Raw genomic sequence first — 26,452 nt, 5'->3', positions numbered from 1 at the left:
TATTTTCTACGGGGTGGATTTTTAGTGATTGGGGAGGTGTAAATTTAATGTGTTTTCTGTGATTTATAACACAAAACAATAACCACAATTGAGGAGATTGGATATGGCCAAGCTGCTTACACTGGACACATTGCATTTTCAGCCTCTCTGAGTGTCAGACAAGGCTGCCGATTGATCGATACACTACTTTATAATACAGTATAGGTAAAATGGCTAAATTATTTTTGAGCTTTGGAGTCATTTGAGCCTATTTTAATATATAACATAGTAAACAATAATATACCCAAAAGCACACTAAAAAATGAAACACAGATTTATAATGTTTTATATTGCAGCAAGAAAAACGTGTCACTACTTCTGAACAGTGACTCCTCTTATAAGGTTCTCTCAGTAGCCATGATAAATAAAGGATGGGGGAAATCTCTGATTGGCTCCCTGCCAGAGTATGTTAAATGTCGCTTTTGGCCATGGTTGTGCTCGGGAATCATAAGATCCAATTCTCTAAATGTCTGTGGAACCCATGTATGTGACTTGGAGTGCTTTAAGCATACAAACTAAACAATTACATTAAAGACGTCAGAGAGCGAAAGACAATATGCCTACAGTTTGGCTCAGTACTGTAATTTAGCCAGTGAAACGCGTTGGGTTGGAAAGAAATGGCCCTTATTGCACTTCCTCGTTTTGTTCACACATATTCAAGACTTCTGCAGGCACGCAGCGTTATTTGCAACTATCTCGTTTTAAGTACTTCATTGGTGCCTAAGGTTTGATCCCATTAAGGAAATGATATGATGACGCGCGCATCTGAGAGCACACAATATTCATGCAGAAACAGAAAGGCATAAAGCTCTCAGTGCCAGTACCCCGCAGTGTTGGGCTGATTATTTGCAGATGGAAAACATGCGGCAGGACTGGAGGCTTCCCCTCTACGCCGTGCATACGATCAAATCTGTGATTGGGTTGTAACAAACCTGGAAACATGCTGTTGAAAAAACAAGATACCAACTTCTCCACTACATATATTATTGCCATCACTGATTATTATTATTGTTGGTGATATAATAATAATTAAATAATTGTATTATTTATTATCATTATTATTATTATTAGTAGTAGTAGTAGTAGTAGTAGTAGTAGTAGTAGTAGTAGTAGTAGTAGTAGTATCATTACTATGATTCTTATTTTACAGTATTAATAGCATAATAATAATAATAATAATAATAATAATAATAATAATAACAATAATAATCATCATCATCATCATCATCATCATCATCATCAGAATAATAAGCCTATTATTGTCGATGTTGACGATGATGTCAACACAGGTCATTACAACAGCAGCATAAACTACATTTCAGATTCTACGGTGCCTGATGAACAATTAGACGTAGGGCTGGGTTTATTGGCTTGCTGTGGAGACGTTTGCAAACAGGCTGTGCTGCGCTTATCTTAATGAATGACTGTCTAGTCATTCGTTCAAAGTTCTAGCATGTACTGATTAGTTAAATCCGTGCTTCTACGGATGCGATTGTTATCCAAGTGCCAACTGTTCAAAGATCAATCAGCGGATAAGATCTATTAAAACCAGCTTAGGGGCTTGTGGAGGGCCAATTCATATGACAGTGGGTTCAACGTCTATTCATTAAATCACTCCCACAACCCGCTCCTTAAGCCGCGCTCCAAGACAGACAGCAATGCTAGTTTCTCTACGCCGTCTCGCCGCTGCACTAAGCAGTTCCATATTTAATTAAAGACACAGTACACCCTTTGTTGGCACAAATAGTCCGGACAACTATGATCGTATCGCAAAAAAACCAAGGAACTCTGTGAAACATCTGTAGCGACGTAGGCTACTCACAAAAATCTAAACAACGTGCCATTCCGCCTCTAATGAGAAGGCACGGGTAATAAGTAGCCAACGCTACTCTCCTACAAATAGGCGATATCTACAGTGTGGCACTGTTCAAACTCTAGCATTGCAATGTAGAGGTTGACCACCCTCTGATACTAACTTAAAAGCATAGCTAATCTCATAACGTTTTAAAACAACATTTAATTTCCCATTCGATAATTAATAGTGTGTCATATTATGTAACAAACAACCGTTGGCCTTCATTTCATTTATGGACTTTCCATTCATTGCTAGATTTCTTGCCAGTAGGCAAACGATCAGAATAAGGGTGATGTATAACATCCCATCCAGCTCATTGCTCGGTAATGCCACCTACTGTGACATACTGGTCGGCGAATTGGCTATATATATATATATATATATATATATACTGTGTGTGTGTGTGTGTGTGTGTGTGTGTGTGTGTGTGAGAGAGAGAGAGAGAGAGAGAGAGAGAGAGAGAGAGAGAGAGAGAGAGAGAGAGAGAGCGTGTGTGTGCGCGCGCCGTTGGTAGTAATTTTGCGCCTTTCGGAATGCGTTGTTTTGGTAGTCTAACAGGTCACTACTGATATGCCAAAGGCTAAAAGAAAATATTGGTAAGCCACTGGCAGAAGCGAAACATAAGACAGATCGATACGAAAAAGGTCTGGTCTCTCTGCGGTGTCTTTGGTCTATCACCTCTCCTATTATAATCAGAGTGCATTAGTCTCTCCTACCCTACATCATCCAGAGCAGTTCACTCACTCAGACGCTTTTACAAGAAAGTCATCAGCAGACAGGGAGCATGCATCCTGGAATTGCCGCCTATTCCTCTTTACCTTAAACGAGCCTGCCAGAAATAGCTATTTTGATAAACAGTCGGAGAATAAAACAGTCTTACACGACATAAAGCTTATCACACTAGAGCCTTAGCATTGTTACTATGAAACAATGCAAAGCTCCAAACTAAAATATGTGAAGAACTTAAACACTGCCTATTATTTCGAAAGCACACAAATATGCAATTTGTCATTGATAAGCGAATGTGGAACATGCGCAGCCTACGCACACCGGTTGAATGCATTAAACATAATAATGAGCTATTGATCAATGACATTTGCATAGCTACCTAACTTTGCAGAAAGCTAACTTCAACCAAGGCTCGGCTACCGACAACAAACGAAATGCATGAAAGTAATCCGTCTTATTTTCTGACATAACATAACATATTATGTATTTGTTAGCTTTTAAAACTTGTTATATGCTATCACCTTAAATTCGTTTCACCCATAAATGAACTTTCTCGTACGAAGAGGATGCACGGCACGCTCTTGTACTGACCTCGTTTGTTTCGTTTCCAACGTTGTGGCTGACAGTGACTGTACTCCATGCAGTTCAGGACAATGAGAGCAAAGGAGAAAAGTCGAAACTGCATCTGGACGGCTTGTAGGTTCTTTCGACTTGAATTAGAAGTGCCGATGCCCGGGTATGTATTCTCTGAATCTCAGCCTTCCTATTCCTTCAGTGTGTTTTATTGTGGAGGTTTCTCCAATAACAAACCAAGAGTTCAAATAAAAGTCTGAATTCCAACGTGTCACGCATTAGACGAGCAGCGACAACATAGTTTCACACCTCCGGATAATATCATTTTATGAAGTGCACGGATATACTCTGTCGTAAGTATCCCTTTGTATTCTGTGAAAGAAAAGATAACAAGGGATTACGTTGATGTTCAAGCATAAGTAGGCTAAAGCGCCATGCAATCAACATTTATAGGCTACAGTCAATATCGTTTTGCTACTTAAACCCCCAGAATGCTAATTGTATTGAAATGGCAAGAAAAAAATGTACTATGTCTCTGGCGTGTTAGATGAAGCAACTTTTCGCTTTTGCAATATAGGCTACATTGAAACGTAGCTGTTGAATGTTTTTTCCAAGTCAGTAAAACCACAAGTCAAGATGCTGTGTACGTTACTTCAAGAGTTAACAAACAGTATTAGGAAAATACCTGCATGAATGATAGACAAATCCGCCTCTGTAAACTTGTTAAGTTCCTTCAGAAAGCCATAGCGGGCTTGGTGCATACAGCATCCCTCGTGTGCGAAAAGTTATTTTACAGACAGCAGAGATCCGTTCGGATTACAATGTTATATGTTCCTCCTTAAACGATTCCGCGTATACCTGTGTCCCTCTTGATTGAACAGCGTGTCTTGTTTTCTAAGATAATTTAATGAAGACAAGGTACAATCATGCCTTATCCTCACTGGATTAGCGCCGATAGCGACTATCAATTCATTCTAATATATCTGTATCTGCGATCGGTTGAGGCTAAGTACCAATACTGGTCCTGATGCTTGGATGGTTTTTCTATATAGCCGCTCCTGTCACGTGGAGACTTCAAGATCTGTGGGGCTTCTTCGTCGAGTTAGAAGCCCCCTTGGCGAGAGTCAGTTTTTTTTTCCTTTTTAACATTTTGAGGATGACACATGCTGTTTAGTTCCCTGCATCTGTAGTAGCTACATATGAGACAGCGCCCCTCAGGGTCCTAGTGCTTGACTTTCTTCACCACAATTCCTTAAGTGGGGTGGCAAAGAATAGCAGTATGTTTAGGGGAGAATTTCCGTATGTTTCTAATTTTCAGTTTCACAATTTAAACACTGCGCTTACGACACGGCCATGAAAATACGCTATGGGATACAATGCAGCCAGATATTGGATGGGTGGAGTTTGGTGTTAAAATTTGATATCAGTAAAGTTTATTTAAAAGTTTAACAAATATCAAGTAGGCTACAGACACTGGCTAAATAACGATACTTTGGGTATGCTTGAAAGCTCGCCTAATAGGCTACGGTTAAATTTTACTGGACATAGAGTGCATATCTTTAGACATAGAGTGCATCTTTCACTGACGAGGCCTATTAATTATTTCCCACACATTAATACATTTTTGCTGCACTGTGTAATTGCTCCGGTAGTAAATGACCTGAGCGTCACTTTACCAAGAACCCTAGGCAAAAAATAGTTTAGTGGTCCAAAGGCAAATATTTTAGCACTTTTTTTTGCTGCCATTAAAACAACATAAAGCAAGGTGCAGTTCAAATTCACACGTGCGTAAATGAAACGTAAGTGATGTAGGCTGCGCTGCATTATGGAGAAACCACATAAGCTAAACAAATAAATAAATACATAAATATCACAATCAATTTTTCATATAGACACAGACACTCAGCTGCACTATGTAGCCGATGTTACACCAGGGAAGAGAACTTCAGCTGATGTGATTTAATTGTTGTGAAAGTGCGGCCCAATAAAGATTGCATTTATTAAAATCACCTAAAAGTATAATTTACGTTTTGAAATATCGACTACTTATACAACGTGTTTTGTCACACGATACCGGTTTAGTAGCCTACCCTAAATCTTGGGGTCGTACAATTACGCATGTGCATCAGCGAATGGAACTACAGCCTACACTTATTCTGATAGTCTCACGTTTCATAGTAGAATCTTATGAATAACTTGCACACCATGTGTTTATTCGTTCCTAATTCACGCACGACTATACGATGGTGGCTTATGGTACACTTTCCTTAAATTACATAACATAATTACAAAGTGACATAATACAAAAATGTCGCAGTATAACAAAGCTGCATTCAAACTGTTACATATTTACAGAAAACATTTAGGCCACGCTATAGCCTGCATAAACAAAGAAACAACGAAAGGGGGACATGTTAACCCCCTGAAGTGTTCGGTGCGCAGGAGTGTCTTTGTATCCTTGTGTTCTTGAGGTGAATTACAAGTTCAGTTGGAGATACACTCCAGAAGCGGTACCTTTTTTGGCCACTAGGTGTGGCACTTAATCTTTTGTTTTTCAATTAATTTTTCAACTGATTTGCGAATAGGCAGGTTCCGAACACCTCCGTCTCCCTGCATGTAATTCAGTGAATTTAATGGACAATTTATTCACAGAAATAACATAACGCTATAACGCCACACCGTTATATAGCAATGGGATGACACATTGCAAAATGAATAGGAAATTCGTGAAACCAGGCGAATTAGACACGCAGGCTGTTCCTCGCAGCAACACCGCGTTAGTTACATAGGCCGCGGGTGACACCCAATTATAAGCAATTTCCTATTCCAAGGAATTCTTATTAATAATATTAATGCTATTAATACTACAACTACTACCACTACTACTACTAACAGCAATAATAATAATAATAATAATAATAATAATAATAATAATAATAATAATAGTAATAACTAACAATAATGATAAATAATTATAGATAACTCAAATAGCTCAAGATAGTGAAAGTCGAGACTGAAGATAGTGAAATTACAAAAGCAGTGGTGGAACTGTAGTCAAGTAGTCTTAGACTTTTGATAATTGTCTTTAAAAAAAAGAATAAACACTGCAGTTGTGGTAGACTGTTGACAAACAGGATTTATTTGAATCCCCTTGATCTCGGGATCAATGGAAAACGTTGACCGTTTACGTGGAAAGTAATACTTGATCAATATCTTATCAAGTTCTCCTTGGTAATTTGACACGCCAGGAAACAGAGGATACATTAACCACGATAATCTCTTTGGATGTTCAAGTAAATCGGTATCAATGGTTAAATACAAGCAGGTGGCCTGGAAACAGTTGCAGGATGGTCATGTACCTTGGTTAATCAAAAATGACAGTGTTTATGAACTCCTGCAGTTAAAATTTAGCTTTACTCAGGTATGCAAATACTCATCCCGTAGCAAGCAGAACTGGCCCTATAGGATCCTGGTGGCCCTAAACAAAAAATGTGGTTGTGGCCCCAAAGCGCCCCAACATAAATCACGCACATAAGTTAAACTTGAATTGTGTTGCCCTGGGACGGTATTGTGGCCTTAATGACGGCAGGCAGCTGAGCGAGGATACATGGACGCTTAACAATAATAAAGGTCCAATATCGACAGAGAAACCCAGCTGATATGTTCTAGAAAAATCTTAAAACACATTTCAGAAAAATTTTACATTCATACAGAAAAGCCTTCTCGGATGACGAAATCTTCCTTTTCCAGCCCTGAGAACAAAACCCAAATGTTCCACACAAGCACACACCGCGCTGTAAAGGCCGTCTAAAATAAACAGGGGAGTCTGCAATCACATCCACAACTTTTGAGGGGGAAACGGTGGACGGCATTTGGAGCACCAAAAGTGACTGTGACCTTCTGCTGGCCTTATTTACTTTGGGCCCTGACACAGAGGTTGTGGTGAGAGGTTGTTAGCCACAGGTCTAGCATTGGTTTGCATGTTTCAGTAAAACAACACAAGAAGACACGGTTAAGGTGGATGTGATAATTGAGGCAGTAACTTTTATTTTTGCAATGTGTCATTCTGAAGGACCGGTAAACCAATCCCCACACCCCCAACCCACCCACCCAAACTCCCGGGGGAAAGCAGGCGGTGACGTCATCCTTCGACTAGTCTGGCTTTAAGGGGTTTTAAGAGTGATGGCTGCTGTGGTGTGCTCCCCTCGGTCATAAAGACCGACCCATAAATGTGTCAGCTCACTCTGTGACCAGTAGAGACGGGATCCTGAGCCATCCCTTCCTATTTCCAGAAACTGCCCTTCCACAAAGCCTTTTCCCTCAGCAGCCAGGTGCATTAATAGATCGTTCCGGGGCTAATGGAGTTGTGGGTCCCTTCGAGTCTTCCCAGAAGACGACCATCGAAGAAAACGCAAGCTGGCGCTGTAACTTTTAACATTACCTTCTTCCACCTACTCGTGTGCCATTTCCATGGCCACTAAAATCCTGTAAAACCAAAAGACTAAACACGCATTCATCATTACCATGCACACAACTGCTGCGTCACAAAAGCAGTTTGTAACTGTTCCGCACAATGACTCAGTGTAGACATTTAAACTTCATCAAATGTATAAAGTGAGACCACAAAAGCCTCAACTGCCACTTAGGATGTTCAGAAATAAAACCATCAGGGAGGAAAAGGTTTTTTTTAACTGATTTTTATTGAGTCACTATTAACTTGTACTAAATGCAAAAAAGGGTCGTCTGTTGGAAAACACTTGCAGGGTGTATAAGGATGGGAATGGTCTATACGATGGGAATTGAGTAGATCGTTTTTCCTCTTCATTTATTTAATAAAAGCCAGAATCTTGAGTTGCCCAGTTTGGCGTCTGAAAAACAGAAAAACATTGTATTATTAGATTGTGTAACAGAGTAGAAAAGACCACAGCCATTTTGGTTGTAGACCTGTGTGTGTCATGTGTATGCAGACAGCACAATAAATGCCTGATGTACCCCAGAGAACAAACGATAATAGCATAAACCTGTGTGTAGCCCCTTTGGGCTAATTACAAAATTCCTTAATGTGAACTGAACATCTCTAATAGGGCTGAATTGCAGTGGTTCCTCTTCTGCCGACACTCAAAGAACAAGCAGAAGGGTAATTGAACACATCAAATGATAGCTACTCAAAATGACACAGTTCCAAGTAAACATTTAAAGTGCAAAACATAACCGTTCACCCTTGTATACAGGAGAGCCCCAACATTTGAAACCAAAATATGGCAGGGCCTCCCTGCATGAGCACAAGTATTGCTACATCTTGACCCCCCTCCTAACAGGTTAAGAGGATAGGTCCTCAGTGGGCCTCAGCACTTAAGAGAAATATAGTGGAAATGTTCAGCAGTCCACACAGAATGTGTGGAAGCAGAGGCCTTGCAGAAAGCAGGCCCGTTCTAAACGTCTAAACATCTGCGACTTCAATCCCTACACTGGAGGGAAAGGATCTCATAACAGCCAGGATGAAGATGGTGTTATTCACGCTAGCTGACTCACCTGTCTAGCACTTTAACAGCACCGTTGACCATCCACCTTGTCATTAGCCCTGTCATTAGTGCTTTGAAGGCCACGTGGACCAGAATGATGAAAGCCCACACTTAATTGGTAGAGCAGCGTGCTGAACTTTGCGGCGTGTAGTTTGTACATTTTTCAAATTATTCTGTCCAAAGAAAGCTAGGCATTTCTTTGGGGCACTACATGCCTGACAGATAAATCTTGATTTGCACGCAAGTTCTGGGATGCGTAGGTTAGACATGGGAGGGGAGGCTGGGGGCAACCTCGCTCACGTCGGGTCAAACTTCACTCACTTCATTGCGGTTGTTGTGGTTGATTTTCTTCTCGATGTTCATGGCCAGCATCTGGCTGCGGAAGGAAAGGCTTTTCGTTTTCTCAATCACCTGCTGGTACGGAGACACGGCATTGTTTCCCATGACGACGTGACCCTGGGAGGGAACAGCAAGGCAGACGTGGCATTCAGGAGAGAGCATCGCTTTATAGACGGAGGCATTGTTCCCACGGCGGCCAATCCGTACAACACCGACCGCAGCTATTTAGATGATATACCTGATTCTCAAAGCATATCTGGGATAATTCTATGTTAGCCATTACTACTTCCAGTAAAAGGGTATATAATTTACAGACTTCAGGGGAATCGTGTGATTAGTTAAAGGCACAGAGGGACTGTACACACGCAAGGCCGTAACAAAACCCTATTCAACAGAAGGACCTGGTTTATTGAGGGTAGGACATTCTCGTGACGTAACCTATACATTTAAAAACACTGTGCCCCGCACTGTAAATTCAAGGCACAACTGTCTTTCATAACCTTGTCTTTGTGCCTCGCCTGTTCTGCATACAAACTAAGCGGCCAGCCATAAAATGAAAGAAGGCCAACCGCAGAGAACTTTCCCGGGTCCTTCAGAAGTACACTTGTGATTGATAGTAACAAATTGTTATCAGCTTACTAAGATGACGAGAGGGGAAAAGAAACCTGTTGGGTTGGGAGTCTGGGAGCCTTACCAGTTTGGAGTCGATTTTGGCGTCGAGCCGGGCGTTGCGGATGAGGTTGACGATCCACCTCTCGGCCTCCTCAGGTGTCATGTTGAGCTTGTCCGCCAGCATGCTGCAAAGCGAGAAGAGGGAGTGTTTATGTGAGCGGGGAGGTGGCTACGTCCAGCAGAGGGCATGGGCCATGCCTCCTGGAAGGATTTGGCTTCATCACCGATCCTGCTCACACAGACTTCTCTAGAAGTGCCCTTTTTCCATTGTATAAACTGTTTCTGGAACCATCCGTACCCTATCCATATTCGTAACTATCGCATTCCAGTTTGTTTCCACCAAACTTAGAGAGCCTTGACGGTGCATTTTATTTTATTAAAAAAATTTTACATTTACAAATAGCAAAAAGGAAAAACACGCGCTTCACATGGCCTAACCTTCCCTTAATAAATAGACTGTGAGAATCACTTCGTAAAATACTCTTCTGAGCAGGAGAGGTAAATGGTAAATGGTTGGCATTTATATAGCCATATATTCCAAAGCGCTGTACAATTGATGCTTCTCATTCACCCATTCATACATACACTCACACACCGACGGCGATTGGCTGCCATGCAAGGCGCCCCTACAGAGACGTGAAATGGAAGGCGCAGCAAGCCTCACGCATGCTAGCTAAGACAACGTCCCATACAAGTAGCACAGAGGGAGTGTGAAATCCAGCTTAGCAAGGTTATCAGAGTAACAATGCCAAAATGTCGAATTGCAAAAAGTAAAACCACAGATTTTATAAGTTATAGCTACATATTTACATTTTATTTCCTGCAATACTACTATGACTATTACTGACGTATCTTATGCACCTAAGACAATGCACCAAAGGCGTTAATGTTGGTTTAGCTATAGTAGTTCCTGGCACCTTTGTTTGGTACGTACTGCTGGTGATGGAAACTCATACAGAGCCTGTGATATCAGTTTCATGGTACGGTACAGTACACAGCGGTATGCTAGGCTAATGGAAAAGGGCCGTCAGAGAACTGAGATCTCGCCTTGCATTCATTACGCCTGTGTGCTGCTTATAGTGATAAACACACCGTATTATGTGGCCGTGACAAGAAGAGTGGATGTTCAGCCTAAGAGCCCTAAAGCCTGCAATGATATTAACTGAGTAAATCAAGAGATCTGGAGGCAACAACCTTTTGCTTTTAGTGAAGTCTAGGACGAACGAGAAGCCCTTTCGCAAAGTCCCCATTCTTCTGAAACGTTGACGAGATGTGCGTTGTTTGCAGCGTTTATAAAACATAAGCAAATACACAAATTCAGTTCCTTATCAATTATTCTTAACATAGGACAAAACTACAGACGCGGTTTCAAAAACGTACCCATAAAAACTGCTGCTTCTGCAAAACCAAGCACAACAATATCAAAAGGGCACCTGTCAGGCCAGCAAGACTAATTATGAGCCAATGTGGAATTCAGGTTGGTTCAGGAAGGTGGGAAAGGGTGAGCTAAATTACCACTGCCTCTCACTCACAGTGCGTGAGTGCGTGCATGTGTGTGGGCATGCCCAGGCAGGCAAGTACAAACTCTCAGAAAAACTCAATTAGTGGCAGTCCTCTGCTCTGAGCATGCGTGAGCACGTGCAGATGCTCAGGCTAACTCGATTAGCGCTGAGCTCACACCTTGGCCTTCGGTCCCTCTCCTTTGATGTGCCCCCTAGGGTGAAAACACTGCCTGTAACCCTCTTGACACGACAGCCAGGGAACCTGCTACTGTCCCCCCCACTCCCTGCTCCTCTAAATTGGACCCAGACCATGGGTCTTTGATACTGTGGATGGAGATGCGTCACTGGGGTGCAGAGGGGGTGGGGGGTAGGGGGGCACAGGGCGCCCCTTTGATCGCCGCCACAGCTGGGCTTCCTGCGGATTTTCAATAAACCCCCCACATTTCCTGCTGGACCTCGCTTCATTTCAGAGCCCTATAAATCCCAGTCTATTATCAGCTCCCAGACTGCAGTGGCAACTGCTCACCATGGAGAAAACACTGCTTTTCCTGTACTCAAAACATGTGCGCGCTCACGTACAAACACACGAACATAAACGCTTAACTTTGTCCGTGTGTCTGTGTTTACGTGTCATACACACCTGGATGCACTCGCACGCACACACTTAGCAATGTCTGTGTCTCTGCATCTGTTTGTTAAACACACCTGTATGCACGCACGCACACACACACACACACACACACACATAATTGTGTCTGAGTGTCGCTGTATGCGTCTCACACACGCACACACTGGGTCCGTGTCTATCTGCGTCACACAGACCTGTATGGATGCACGCACACACACATTTATTGTAACTCTGTCCGTGTGTCTCTGAGCGTCACACACACCTGCCTGTATGAACAGACACACACTTTACTTAATTTGTGTTTATTTACTCATACCCGCAAATGTACGCACATGCAGTTAGGAAATATCAGTGCCCTTTATCAGTGGGCAATGAGGCAATGCTTGCGAGGGCTATATAAAAAGTTCACCCCTAATTTCCACATCACTTCCTGCGCCATTAATCTTATTCGCCCGTCACAAACAGACCTCGTGAGTAACCAGCCAGCACCAGGCCTGAGATTCTCTCACGCCATTTTCAATCTAATTTCCCACAATGCTAATGACAGAGCGGGAGAGAGCGTGGGGGAAAAAAAAAAAAAAAGCTCCACTGTCGCTCCAGCTGCTGACTTCTCTGAAACTCCTTCCCTAATGAACTCCTATTTTGAAAAATCTCCTTATTTGACAAAAGCTATTTCACCTCAAAAACCACACTTGATGAAACGATGTCTTTGAGCCTGTCCCACAGAAACACAGTACGGTTTCCCCAAAAAACATTCAGAGAAAGGGCAAAACAACCTTAAGAAAGTCCCCTCAGTGAGAGCTGGAAAGCCCCAGACTGGCCATGTCCTCCAGAGAGGGGGGGAGGTCTTTAGGCTCAAAACACAGAAACAAAGGGTAGCAGACTACCGAGCCTGTGTACCTCGTCCGCTCAGCTAAATTACACTAATTACACTACACCCGCGCACGGTCTTGCGGACCCCACCCTGCCCAAACTTTCCAAAAGCATCCGACTCATACACAGTTTAACCTGTGTGAAATTACACCTGGGGGAGAAAGAGCGAAAAAAATCCTGTTTGCAGGGTCATTAATTAGAGACGAACAACTCCGGAAAGTGGCAACCGCTGACTAGAGCGTGTGAGCATGATGGTTAACACGTGTCTGACGCCTGGCGCTGACGTTTGACGAGGGCTTCACAAGATGGCGGACATGCAAGTGCTGCCCTGCGCCACTGGAGCATTATGGGATGCAGCCTATATCCCCAGTGCAGATTCATACCTAACCAGTATAGAATGTGCTGGCAGATGATGACGCTGTTATTCTTGTTATGGTTTTGGAAATGGTCTTGTTATTGTTATGGCAGTTATCTTTGACATCATCAGCAGCAACAGTAAATCCATTACTTGCTACCTCCTGACCATACGTCTGCAGAATACATTTCAAACTGTTGTGGCTGGCTAAACATTTTGAGCCATTTTGACATTCCAGTCCTGCCAAGAATATTCTGGAGAATGCAACGGGACTTCTGAAGCCGTGACAGAACCGTACCATGGCCCAGAAGCAACAACGGGCAGGGGGATCCCAACGGTGTGGTTCTATGTGATCGGACAAAATGCTTCAACTGAAAGAGAACAGGACCGCTTACAGCTTCCATGAACCTTCCTTCAGAGAGATGGCCATTACCAAAGATTTATATAATGAATGGCTACAGCAACTAGGTCTGTCCGGTATAGATTCATTTAAAGATTGTATTAAAGGTAATGAATATTTGTACAGGAATTTGATTAAGGGTGCATGTCACTCAAGTAGACGTCAGATCTGATAACTAATGCGTTCTCGTTTCCCCTCCAGAGATGACCTATACTGCAGCAGCGATCGCAGTGGAGTACCTCAACCTGCTTTAGCCCAAAGGGCTTGGGTCAGCTGGCTGGTATTAAACGAAAAGGGGTGCGTTCACAAATCTAATTTAAAACGGGGAGAAAGACGTCTGGCAATACTTTTCTTGTAATGACGTTTATTTTCCCCGGTAGCAAGGGTTGGGGGTGTGGGGGGGGGGGGGGGGGGGGGTAAGGGTTGTTCAAGCTCTTATAGGGCTGGCATTACTATTCATTATCTGGCATTATCTATCCATTCTGCTCCAGAGTTTTGGGGAGATTTAAACTTTAACCTAGACCCGTCGGCCACAGGCCAGAACTCCCAGGCTCAGTGGGGAAGCATGATTAGGCCTGGTTCTAGAGGTTATGGGGGTGGCTTGCGTTTAGCATAGCCGGGTCCTGTCTGTTTATCCCAGTTTAATTTGGGCCAGGTTCCCAGAGTCTCATTGTCGAGATTAGTGTTCAACAGGAGGTAAAATTTAAATCTGGGCAACTCTAATCAGAGAAGGAAAGTGAGAAATTACTTTTCTTTTTAATAGATTGCTCTTAAATGCATTTGTTAACCATTACCAAATGAAGGCATTACAAGATTCCAGACCAATTGGAGCAACCCATTTTCGGGTTGGGGTAAAATTGATTTCACGAGAAACCAAAATGACTGTGTGGTCTCCCAATGACTCATGTACAGTTTGTGATACTTTAATGCAATACGTAAAAAATCTAAGTTCAGAGCAGTATAAAACTACATATAGACAGTGTTCACACTGGTCCACATTCAATTCTATGGTATCTTTCCTAACGTTTTACCTCCAGGCTTCTGCAAGAATATTGAAAAAACATTTATAGGATGTATGAAAAATGCAAAAACTATTTAATTATAGGTGAAAATTAATTAACTGAGAAATTACTGTTGGCCATGGTAATTCTTACATGAACACTTCCAAATCGAATTTTGCTTACAATAAGCACTGACAACTTAATCCTATTACCATAAAATAAGAAAACAGCCCATAAGTATTCCACATTTTCATTTGAAACTTTCATTCCTATTAAAGTACCATTAAAACATTTTATAAAATAAGCCCTCAGGAATTCTGAAGTCTAGACGGCAGAAATATGTGGCTACAATTACTGGGTACAAGCTAAACTGACGGGGTCATTCTTTGACTTGAAAATGTTTTACATAAGGCAGTTTGCATAAAATAACTCAATTACTTGTTCACTTTTAGCTCACGCTATTGGCAAAAACGAGCAAAAGTATCTGCTAGAAATTCATAATCAACAGCTGTAAAAATGTCTTTCCGAGTTAAGAGCTAACGGCACAGAAGTAAAAGGCTTGGGGGGGGGGAAAATGAAAATCCCACCATTGACGTCACGGTTCTTTTAAAACCTACGGAAATACGTAAAATTTCCTTGAATTTTACCGAAAATTTGGCTAATAAAGGTGCGCGCATAAAAAAAAAAAAAAAAAGACACAAATTTGACTTCCTAGTTCAGTGTTACCACTAACCTTTGTGGTTTTTAACAAGTAAATGGATCCAATTGCAGAGAGCCTGCCAAGCAGGCCTGGACTCCAAATCAATCCCAGACTATCAGCAACTGGAGATTTCAACAGAGACTGATCATATTCCCCGCTTCAACCTTGACAACAGACTTTCCACCGCTTTGCAAAAACACAGATAAACATTCAGCCAATCACTTTCTCCACTGATAGCCTGCAAAGTATCATTTCTTACAGGCACCAGCAATGGAAAATAAACCCCTTACACCTTAACATTGAAATTACACTGCATTACATAGTTTGTTCTGCTCAAAGCAGAATTTTTAATCTGTCATGTTGTGTGATTTTGTATGCATGTTGTTTTAACGTTTCTATTTATTTTTATTTTTATCTATAAACCCAACCCAGTTAGGCATCGTCCAAAACCAAGCAAAGCTGTGGGCGAACTCCCTATATCTACATTAGATTAACATCACAGATCTTGCCAGACAAACCCCTGAAGCAGGTGACCCAACCCTGTAAGAGATAGAAGCTATGCGATCTGGGCTTAAAAGCCACAGAAGTCTATTTTATTTTAGATTTACGAGGTGCAATAAATCTGGGAGGTAAAACAACCTGTTACTGCAGCTGAGGCAGCTGTCAAGTGCTTGAGCTTTAGGCAAGAAGTTAAAAGAAATCAGGACAGATGCTCCGACTACTAGTTATGGAAGCTCATTAAGGACCAGAGCACATCGCTGCTGCTCTACTCTCAACTGTCATGGTGGTGTAATGGGAACCAGGCAGATGGATGTACCCTTGCTCCCCCCACACGTGAAGGTCTTTGGACTGCCAGTCTAAGACTGGGTCACAGTGTTTATTAGGAGCAATCTTTCCCGTTGAAAAACAGCAGGCGCTGAGAGCAAACCGGGAAACGCTGTGCACCTGCCTATGAGCCGCCTTCGCTTCATCTGCCAGCTCTTTAGAGGAGAGGGTAATAATCGCCGTGCTGGAAGTCACAATGGGCCGGGGCCAGGGTTCACGTCAAAGCGTCACAGCCACGCAACATGTTCATTCAAATTCCAAGATGTAGTGCAATACACAGTATGAAAATTAACAAGCTGTTTGCATCGAGTACTATTTTATCGACTATGCTACTACAAAAAATAATCGCTGCCTATGCCAAATCAAGGCTCATACAGAGTACGACCAACCAGTCAGATTCTTTTTATATGCTTCCTCCCCTTTTTTCCCCCCCCCCGTCTTCAAATTATGTAATGCACAAGCTGTAACAAGGCAGGGTCGTGCACCAGTCCAAGGAAACCACATGCAGGTTAACAGGCCAGTCGACATGCAGGGGTCGCTAGTGTGCGCAAGGCGATGTCATCGCCCTGTCCAGCTGAAACCCCCCCCTTATGTGCTGCCTTGCAATACTCATCCATGCACCAGAACAATACTTCAACCAGGTGAACCAACAAGCAGCCCACACCAGAACTGGGCCTTAGCACAATCAGCCACCCAGCATCCCACACCAGAACTGGGCCTTAGCACGATGAGCCACCCAGCATCCCACACCAGAACTGGGCCTTAGCACGATGAGCCACCCAGCATCCCACACCAGAACTGGGCCTTAGCACGATGAGCCACCCAGCATCCCACACCAGAACTGGGCCTTAGCACAATGAGCCACCCAGCATTCACCAGTCTCCAATTCTGAGGTTTGCATTTCTTAAGATTATACTGTAACAGCATCCTATTATTAATATCATCAGCAACAATAATGGTAATAATAAGGCTGTGTTGTTTATGCTGGATACTGTGTAGGAGGATGATAATTAGCCCCCAAAGGTTGCATCCGCATGCTCCACAACTGACAGACATCTGCCAATTCAAAAATGTTTTCCTAATGGCAGACAAATACTGTCATTCCTCGATTCCACTCATAAGCTCATAATAATTAGTGCGGGCTAGATTTCTTGGTTTTGGTCACTGTCCGAGGTCGATTTCCACAGCGCAGTTGTGACAAACAAAACCGCTGCGGACGAATCGCAGCAGCGGGGAGTCGAAAGAGCGAAGCCTCAAGCAAGATGGCGACATGCCGGCCTGCCAGACCCCCGTGACCGTCTGAGCCCCGAAACACGACCGCCGCACAGCGGGGCACCCCGGACGCATTACCGCTGGGATCTTACGGCCTGACGGACACAAACAGCCAAAGACACGCCAGCAGGGCGAGCTTTCCCGCTCCGCTCGGTCCTGGTTAACGTGGTTCTGTTCAGGCCTCGGCATATTTGCGGCATCATCTCCCAGCGATGGGAAACATGCAGACACAGACCCCCCTGGTCGCAGCCGGGGAGGTGTGGGTAGCCTCCTGTGGGTCTGAAGGGGGTCATTATAGTAATTAGGGCCCAGGCCGCAGAAGATCTCCTGGACTTACCTACACAGCACGGGACCCGAGGAGGGGGGCCGTTTCCCACCTCAGCGCTCGTTGGCTGGACTCGTGATTAACTATTCATGACCATAATGGGTGATGTCCCGATAAATGGCCATATGCACAATTGATCCAAAACTGACTTTTGATGGAGATGGCAGTTAGAAGCCTCTGCCCCTATACTGTACAACATGAAGTAAACTCGGTTACAACTTGAAACTAATTATCAGAGTCACTATTAGGAACAAGGTGAAGTGTTTGGATGTGTCACTCACGTCACACAACTGCGTTTATAAAAGTAGAGCCAATCAAACACTTTCCCTGGGTTTTCCCTTCTCATAGAAACGACACATTTCATAGCACAGCTAACCTAATGCATGGATGAAGGAATATTCAAGTACCTTAAGGGGCATTTTATTTTCCTAAAAATGGATTTGTAAATGTTAAATCTTAACTGACTTCCAACATTCATACTGAAATCAAGGAGACTTTTCCAACATTCATACTGAAATCAAGGTCTTTGCACGCCAATGCTACCCACTGGTATTCACAACCGGATTTCTGTTGCAAATAATATACCACTATGGAAGAAAAATTACAAGCACATCTTCAAATTTCTTTAAGTAAAATCAAGCACTTCAAATGTTTTCCTTGGAGTCGAATGTCAATTTTAAAAGCAAAGAACCTCTGATCTCTGTTACACTCACCTGATGCTGATGCATTGGTGAATCCGACAGAAGGTCTCAAAGATGAACAGGCGGGCATTTTCGATGAAGTCTTCCAGGCAGGCTACCAAGAAGAAGTCGTTCACCAGCACCTGCAAAACAAAGGGCCGCAATGACCATGCTTAATGACCTCAACCGCTGTAATTCTACCACTCAGACATTCTACAGAGCGTGGGTTTTGAGTGGTCGACCTACAGCAGGTGAACACACAAAGTGAACTGAGGACAAACAGAGTTCAAAATGGACGGTACTTTTTTCCCCTATAAAGTTCACTACAGCAATTCTGCGTTCTGAAAGAGCAATCATCAGAAAAGCACAGCATTGTTACAGTAACAGGTTTGCCTTCAGGCCCTCCATAGACTTCAACCCGATTAAATTTTGGGAAAACACAAATCACGGTGACCCGAGCTAAATTAAAGTCGAAATGCAGAAATTAAAATTATTATCAGCGTGCTGCACTGCATTTAAAGGGCCATTTGTGCCACATTTAAGTCGCCAAGTGGTTTACTTTGGCAGCGACCTTAAAGAGGGAAAAAAAAAATCTATCTGCAAAAATCCCGGGGCTGCACTTGGTTCTCCAACTCAACCGCGATTTCCAAATTCCTCTGTTCCCCACATGAAACGGGAGGAACGTAGCCAGCCGCCTAGTTGACCACAGCGGCTGTGACTTATCACTGCTCATCTTGTGACTGGCGAGAGGTCAACCATGCCATGCAGAAAGGACCAATTTACACTATCTGAATCATGACCGCTCCAGGACCGTTTACGAGAGGCAGCAACATGTGGCTCGCTGGACTTCAGTAACTGCGAATGTCTTCCACAGTTCCCTCCAAAATTTGACATTTGCAACATCAATAGTGAAAAGCACGCATTGTTTAAACAACCAGGAGGTATTATGTGATCTCAGAGTTCTTTGAGATACGAAGCACGCACGTCAAAGCTGCTTGACATGCTTTTTCAATAGGCTACTCTTTAAGTGGAAGAACACACCGCCATCGTCATCTTCAAAAGTTACCCATGCATTCCACTTCTGTTTGCTTAAGCTTCTAGAGCTGCTATCTCTGGTTCTGCTTGAAAAGGCCTCAGCTACATGCTGCTATCCGACGGTCCTCCGTTTCAACTGTGACGACGCTTATCTTGCGCTGATAAAACCTGCAGAGTTGAATGCCGTAATTACTGTCATCTGGGATTTTGTTTCGGGAGAGATACATGGACAGGCACAAAAGTGACCTTTTATACTCCATTTAAGGGGTCAAACCTGTGGAGTTGTTTTTTTGATGAAGGGAATGTTAGCCCTCCACATCTGACAGCGATTCCATGTGGGGAGAGGTGCACGAACATGCGAGGAAAGCAGCCCCACTAAGCAACCACAGACACGCATGAGCAGGAGCGCTAATGCGCACACACGTGCGCGCCCGTGAGGCTGGAGACGGAACTGCCTCCTAACCCCGCCTTTCAAATCAATTAGTACCGACCTGTGTGATGGGCAGGGGGGCTGGAGGCCAAAGATAAAGATACGCTAGGCCACATGAATCCGACTATTACGGCAATCGTGCAAATAGGTGGAGAACGCATGCCGGATGATTGCACAGACCTTTTTTTTTTTTTTTGCATCCTCTTAATGGCCCCGCAATTGATGCATCACACGTGATCCTTTGGAATGCAACCCCCCAGGAATACCGACTACACACTCACCCCTCAATATTCAGTAAATCCCCATCCTTTTCATCCTTTACAGTTAAAAAAAAAAAAAAAAGTGGAAAGTTTCTTTTTAAACGATTAATATTAAAATGTACAGGGCTTTTGAAATGTAGATCATGTCTTGTTGAACCCGGCGTTTAAGTTTAAAAAGGAGGGGGAAAAAAAAAAAATCCAGAAAGAAAATGCTGGCAGATGCAGCGAGGGGTACTTTGCGGTACTTCATGGCTTTTCCTCTAGATGGTTTTTTATTCCTCTAGATGGTTTCCCGGCCCGTGTTCATATTAGACGGTGGGTTTCAATTCCCGAATGGGTATGAAAGGACCGGGGTTAACTGTACTGAGCCCTGGGATATTGGTACATGAGGCCAAGTCAAACACCTGTTGTGCAGCAATGGTGGCAGCAGCATGTTTCTGCACAAACTTCCCTGGGCCTGAAAATTGGTAGGGAGGTTGAGATTATGCTATAATTCATAAAACGTGCAGATGTGTGCAAGAGAGATGTGTATCGGCTGAGATCGGATGTAATATTTTCGGTAGTTTCTTCTGACATTACGCCAAAAACAACAAACAGAAAATGTCTTGGAGGCATTTACACAGGAAAGACCTCGTTTTAATAGCTTTGCGTCGAGTGCCCTTTTTGTTGCAGCAGCTGTTTAGAGAGCTCAAAATATCAAAGTACACAGTTCTCAAATTAGTTTAGTTACAAGTTCCTTCTTTGTTAAGAGCTGACAGAGATTTTCAGGTTTTTTATATTAGCCTGGAAAAAAAACAACGATGAAACGAAAACCCTCACAGTAAACCACTGACAAGATTTATAAACATTTACTTCTGTGAAAGACTCATTTGATCAGGCCAGATGTTCTTCATTCCAATCGGTTATCGTCTGGAAACCAAGATGAAAAGGGGCCAAATGGCCAAAAGTTGGTCTTTTATGTGCACACGCTGTCTCTGCAGGTTTAAATTATTAAATCATTAAGGAAAGCTCAATTATCCCTCCACTGTATCCACAGAGGGAAGTCCCAAATCAGGTTTCGGAAAACAAACTCGGCGCGAGAGAAAGGCCGCACGCCACCCAAGGATACACCTGCCTGCTCTCGGAATCTGGCGGCTTACCAGTAATGGAGGGGTCATGGTCTTGAAATCCCGCTTGGTACATGTCTTAGATTTCAAATGCTGATCCGGTCCAGTCTTGGCAGGAGTAACTGCCTTGTGCGCTCATATTTCTCTCTAAGATTACTGAACACAAGTTCAATCATAATTACATATGCTTTCGTGCTACCACCCAGCAGCTACCATTAAGGCCATATCTCAACACTATTTTCCCTTTTCAGGTTAAAAAAAGTCAGAAGTGTTGACATCATGAATCCACATGTGTTGCCACCATTAGAAAGAAAAACAAGAGGCTATCGGCTCCTGTTGATTAGTGGTTTTTACGATTTGTGATTAATGATTACTGTGTGTATTTTATTAGGAAACCTTAAAGGTCAACTTCAAACTTTGATTAGGTTGTTCCTTTTCTGTACAACTCAGTAGCTGAATACCCAGTTTGAAAGGGAAAAAAATCAAGAAGTCCTTCCAAAAGAACGTTCTGGTCTGATATCGATACATTCCTCTTCTCTAATTTATAGCAGCAGGACAGCCAATGGTTTCTGTTCCACCACATAGTCTTCAAAGTGTCTACAGGAGACTGTCATGAAATATTTAAGGAGTTAATTTTTTCAAATAAAATAATCTTTTCTGAGGAAACGGAATGCAAATCTGAAAAATGTCCTTCCATCAGCGTTACAAAACCCAGAATGCACTAAAAAGCTGGTCATGGCTGTTTTCCTGTTTAGGACAGCGAGTGACCTGCTAAAATGTGTATGGGATTAAGTCTGGATTCAAGCAATCAAAAACACATTTTGAAGACAGCACAATTTGCATTTTGAACAGAGGAGGAGAGCATGATCGATGCATTCCAAACTTTATATGAGGGAAAGATACCATGACGTTGGTCAAGAAACCAGAAAAAGGATATGAAATTAGCTTGTGGTAGTTATTAAAACCAATGGAAATATTTTCAATATGGATACCTACCACAGCAAAACCCAGGAACAACACATTTTCAAAGTTACCTTTCAAATGGAGGTCAAACATTCTGCTGGTTCACGGGCAAAACTAATTCACAAAAGAACAATGATGCTAAACAATGGAGAGGTCTCATTTGGTCTGGCGTCTGCTAAAAATAAGCTGCCTGAAGTTGGACTGAAGAGACATTTGGGTACAGCTTGTTGTCATCGGGCTCTGTTCATTTCTGCTTGATATCCGTCTCTGGATTGTTTTTGTAATGTCAGCTTATAGCCTGGCAAGCAATATACTTGAAAAGGCATTCACTATCATTAGCTACCACTTTTGGAGAATACCTATATAACTATGAATACTAATTGGCACACCCTATATGCTGTATTCCATTAAGTATCAGTCCTTGACCCAATACAGATGACCACCTCAAAGAGTCTTGGTCTCCATCTCGGTTCCAAAGTTAGCATGTCAATCCGAAGACTGAGCCAACGTGGTCCAAAATCTTCTCACAGCAATATATAAATAAATACAGTATGCCTCCTAATGCGTGGGGAGCCAATGGAACAGTCCGCAAACACACGTCCAGATCGACTTAAAATCTAATAAAAGTCCTTGGCTTCTGTCAAAGAGAAACGTCAATGCTAAGCTTCAGAGAAGAGAAACGCAAAAAGTAAGTTATCGTACAAATTAATTCAAATGCAGTAAACACAAAAAAAGGCATAAAATCCAACATAAGTAATGTTTTTCAACAAACAGGCTTTTGTTTATTTCTAGGCCATATAAGCACACGTTTCAGGGGTGAAGAGTTTATGTTTAGTCTTTACTAAGGAGTGACATAATTAGATACGAAGGCCAATCACCCAAACAGCCATCAACATCAGAACCACTATTAACAGAGACGGTGGGCTTTTCCCCTTTTGAATTGGCCTTTTCAGAGGACATGCAACAGTACTTTTCAATCCAGAAACAATGTACCACGAAGCAGCTGAGCTCTTAAGAGGTACAAATCAGGCCATTACAAAAATTAGTCTGAACCATTTGCTACAAAACTTTCACTTTAATGAGTGTCTGAATGCTTCTAACATATTCAAGTGGTTATCAAGTACCTAACAGATGGACAATTATGGGCCACATAAACTAGCAAGGATGAGTCAAGAGGCTACCATGAGAACATTCATCCCCAGTTATGAATCATAACTGATCTTGTGATACTTCTGGCTTTAAAAGGCTGTTCGGAACAAGCAAAACCATTAAAAGACTCTCTCGAAAGTGCATAAGGGCAGGTCAGCAAAGAGTAGAGAAGTGATGACTAACAATGTTTAGTACAACTGCGCAAGATCTGATGGCTCATTTGGCCGACAAGAGGTTGGAGGTCCAGGTTTTGATGAAGACCCTACTTGATAACAATGAAGGCCGTTCTTTGTTCCTTAGGTGGGCTGTGGAGAATGCGACTGGAAAGGACTGGTGTTGGTTCATTGCGACATTATGTGCCAAATTTTAGTGGGCAAAGGCAAGGGCACTGAGGGGACAATCACAAAAATGTATCTGACCGCGTGATTTCAGAGAGGCGACCTGAGGAACTTTCACACAGATAAAAACAGTGCGAAAACCGGGCCGAGGCCTTGCAACCAGATGAAAAATAGCCCAATAAAGAAGACAGAAGACAGGACACAAACGGGCACGGACTGTACTTACCGACTCGCACTCCCTCAGCTTCTTCTGAGCACTATCGAAGTCAAAGTTCACGTACAGGCACTCCACAAACTCCGTTATGGGGTCCTTGTAAGTGTACGACTCCTTATAAGACCAAAAAAAACAAATGTTAGCAGTACAATGGCAAAACGTTTCCTGAGCTTATAAAATAGATACACCTCCACCGGAATAGTCAGAGAGAGGAATTTCAGTATCCGAGTCAATAAAACCGGTACTACTGGGACTCAAATATCATGTAAAAGACATGGCATACCAGAGGCTATGATGTAAGGCTAGTCTCACTGAACACTCCATGTTCATATCACCTAAAAATACATCTGGGGAATCTATGGGAATATGAATGCCCAGGAAAGCAGTGGGCTGGCTCCACAATGCACTCATAACTCAGTACCGTAATGCAAGCCACTTTGCGTTTTTTAGTAAATGCCCAAAGCTTTCCTTGCTGTTAATTTGCAGATACATCTGAACGTTTTACAAACCAATAGGCTCCGATTAGACATAAGCACACAAAATAGGTAAATTATTCATGATTTTAAAACAAATGGCCATATGTGCTCTCTTAAGACTGAATATAATTTCAGAACTGTGGGGGGCGGGGAAACAATTCAGCAGTAATTTTACTGAAATTACCTCTCGTGGGTTTCAACCCTCACGCACACACTATTAAATCTTAATGATCTTGTTCGCATCTAGCTAGGCATTAAAGATGTTGAGGGACTTGTATATTTCACACTGCTCAGCAGTACTTATTAAATTAAAGGAAATCTATAACTGAAAGCCACTGGCACATTTTAAACATTAATGCTGGATATCATGTCTCCCCAGTTTCCATGCAAGATGTTATACAAACAGGGTATTCTGGAATTGAGCTTTTTTTTTTTTTCTTCTCATTTGTAAAGAAAGAAATCAACTAAAGATCCCAGTCTGCTTTCACCTTGTCAATACATGGCATTGTTTTAACACCTTCTGCTGGTGGTGGTTGCCTGTATCACTCTTCCACCCAAGAACTAGGGGCAAAGTTTGGATGTGCAGTCACAAACACTTTGCACTTCGAGTCATTTAACCTGGAACCAGCCGGCCCTGGGGAAAGAGTGCCCCTCCTGGCCTCGCCACGCAGAATGTCGCTGAGGACAGAAATAGCAGGCTACCTCCATGGAGGAGAATGCCGTGAGGGGCTGCCCAGATTTTTAAATAATTTGCATGCTTCCGAAACCATTGGGAGAAGTCCCAAGAAGACCCGGGAGGGACGGAGGGAGGACGATGAACGCATGAACACATGTTTTAGCGATTAGCAGGGGCTACATAGACAACGCTTATTTATATTTCAAAGCCATTGATCTTGGAAGAAGCTACTGTTGTTGGGTTGGGAGATATTTGAACGCTACAATCAGGGTATACACCGCCATTCATCAAATATAATGGGTTCAAGACCGCTCAAGCAAGCCGGGAGCAGAACCCTGATAAACTCTGAGCTTAGAGAGGCTGGGGAATAAGGCAGGGCTCAGACCAGGCATGGTACTTTAGCCCCATTGCCCCCACAGCAATTTCTCCTTGAAACAGTTGTGTGCTAAAAGCTAATGGAAATCCAAAAAAAAATTCTATAAAGAATAATAAAGGGCATAAATGCTCACACATTAAACTGCTTGCAAACCAAAACATTCAGCAAAAGAGTCCTGTCAGCAAAGGCAGCTGTGGTATCAAATTAAGGTGTTGTGTTTTCTTTTCTCTTATTACACCCAGGGCAAAATATCACAAATTATTAGCCCGTTCACACCTCTCACCCTGGGTAACAAGTCTGATACCATGGTGCACTGAGTGTATGGCAGAGCACAAGGGAAATAGAAAATTAAAATGTATAAAATTGAAAGAATGCCAGTGTTTTCTTATTACAGAGTTGGTTCTCTGACCCTCTACCATCTGGGCTGGTGGAGGACTCCTGGAATATTTGACAGGGATTACTGTTGATATTGGGAAATCAGTCAGGCTAGCCCTCTTCCCAGACTGTAGTGGTATAGGAGCCCACGATATATTTCAGTTTCTTGGCATTTTTTAAACTATTTGCTGGAGTGCGTTAGGCTGCACCAGGAGACCGAACGCACATGACAGCAAGTTGGTCTCAGTGACGAGCATCTCGTTTCTTTCCAAGTGCTGTGTGTCTAAGGCCAGCTAAATAAATGCTGTTCATAAAAAAAGAGTTTTCACTGATGGCTACTGCCAAACGTACAGGACTATGGACCGTTCTGAAGTTAAATGTTAGTTTTGTTTGAGCAGACAGCATTTTGTGTGACACATAAAAAGGCCCGTCTGTTACCTGCTGGATGACCTTGACGAGATCCTTGAGGACCTGCCTGCGTTTGCGCACGTCCTTGTTGGTGATGACGGCCGTGGTGAGGTAGCGCAGGATGTGGGGGCACATGGTCTGAATGGCGTTCAGATATCTGGCAGAAAACAAAGTCAGAAGGACATAAGAACACATGGCTGGAAGGTTTCATTTTTTGGACCACAAATAAAAGTTTGAGAGGACCATGTCAATCAGGACCAATCAATGTAAGAATGTTAATAAGAGAACCCACAGCCATGACTGTAAAAAGCAGTCCAGATAACGCATCTTAAAATGATCGATGCTGAAAAAAGCAA

The 26,452-nt window shown here is 42.8% G+C and overlaps 2 protein-coding genes across 2 annotated transcripts in view; both read right to left on the bottom strand.

Moving 5' to 3' along the window:
- rspo2 (R-spondin 2) overlaps positions 1-4,272 on the bottom strand; it is a 56,240-nt gene extending 51,968 nt beyond the window's left edge. Inside the window, exons 1-2 of the mRNA XM_061261385.1 lie at positions 3,882-4,272; positions 3,215-3,568 (exon numbers count right to left, since the gene is read on the bottom strand). Of these exons, the coding sequence (XP_061117369.1) occupies positions 3,215-3,308 (94 nt within the window). The 5' untranslated portion in view covers positions 3,309-3,568; positions 3,882-4,272. The remainder of the gene's footprint in view (positions 1-3,214; positions 3,569-3,881) is intronic.
- A 3,604-nt stretch (positions 4,273-7,876) lies between these two features.
- The window catches only part of eif3ea (eukaryotic translation initiation factor 3, subunit E, a), a 40,411-nt gene continuing 21,835 nt past the window's right edge, over positions 7,877-26,452 (bottom strand). Inside the window, exons 8-13 of the mRNA XM_061244638.1 lie at positions 26,127-26,253; positions 23,798-23,899; positions 18,324-18,433; positions 9,752-9,854; positions 9,040-9,174; positions 7,877-8,064 (exon numbers count right to left, since the gene is read on the bottom strand). Of these exons, the coding sequence (XP_061100622.1) occupies positions 8,026-8,064; positions 9,040-9,174; positions 9,752-9,854; positions 18,324-18,433; positions 23,798-23,899; positions 26,127-26,253 (616 nt within the window). The 3' untranslated portion in view covers positions 7,877-8,025. The remainder of the gene's footprint in view (positions 8,065-9,039; positions 9,175-9,751; positions 9,855-18,323; positions 18,434-23,797; positions 23,900-26,126; positions 26,254-26,452) is intronic.

Source organism: Conger conger, chromosome 1 (genome assembly GCF_963514075.1).
Source record: "Conger conger chromosome 1, fConCon1.1, whole genome shotgun sequence".
Classification (NCBI taxonomy): domain Eukaryota; kingdom Metazoa; phylum Chordata; class Actinopteri; order Anguilliformes; family Congridae; genus Conger; species Conger conger.
The sequence above is the reverse complement of the archived record's forward strand: the minus strand, read 5'-3'. Positions and strand labels throughout refer to the sequence as shown.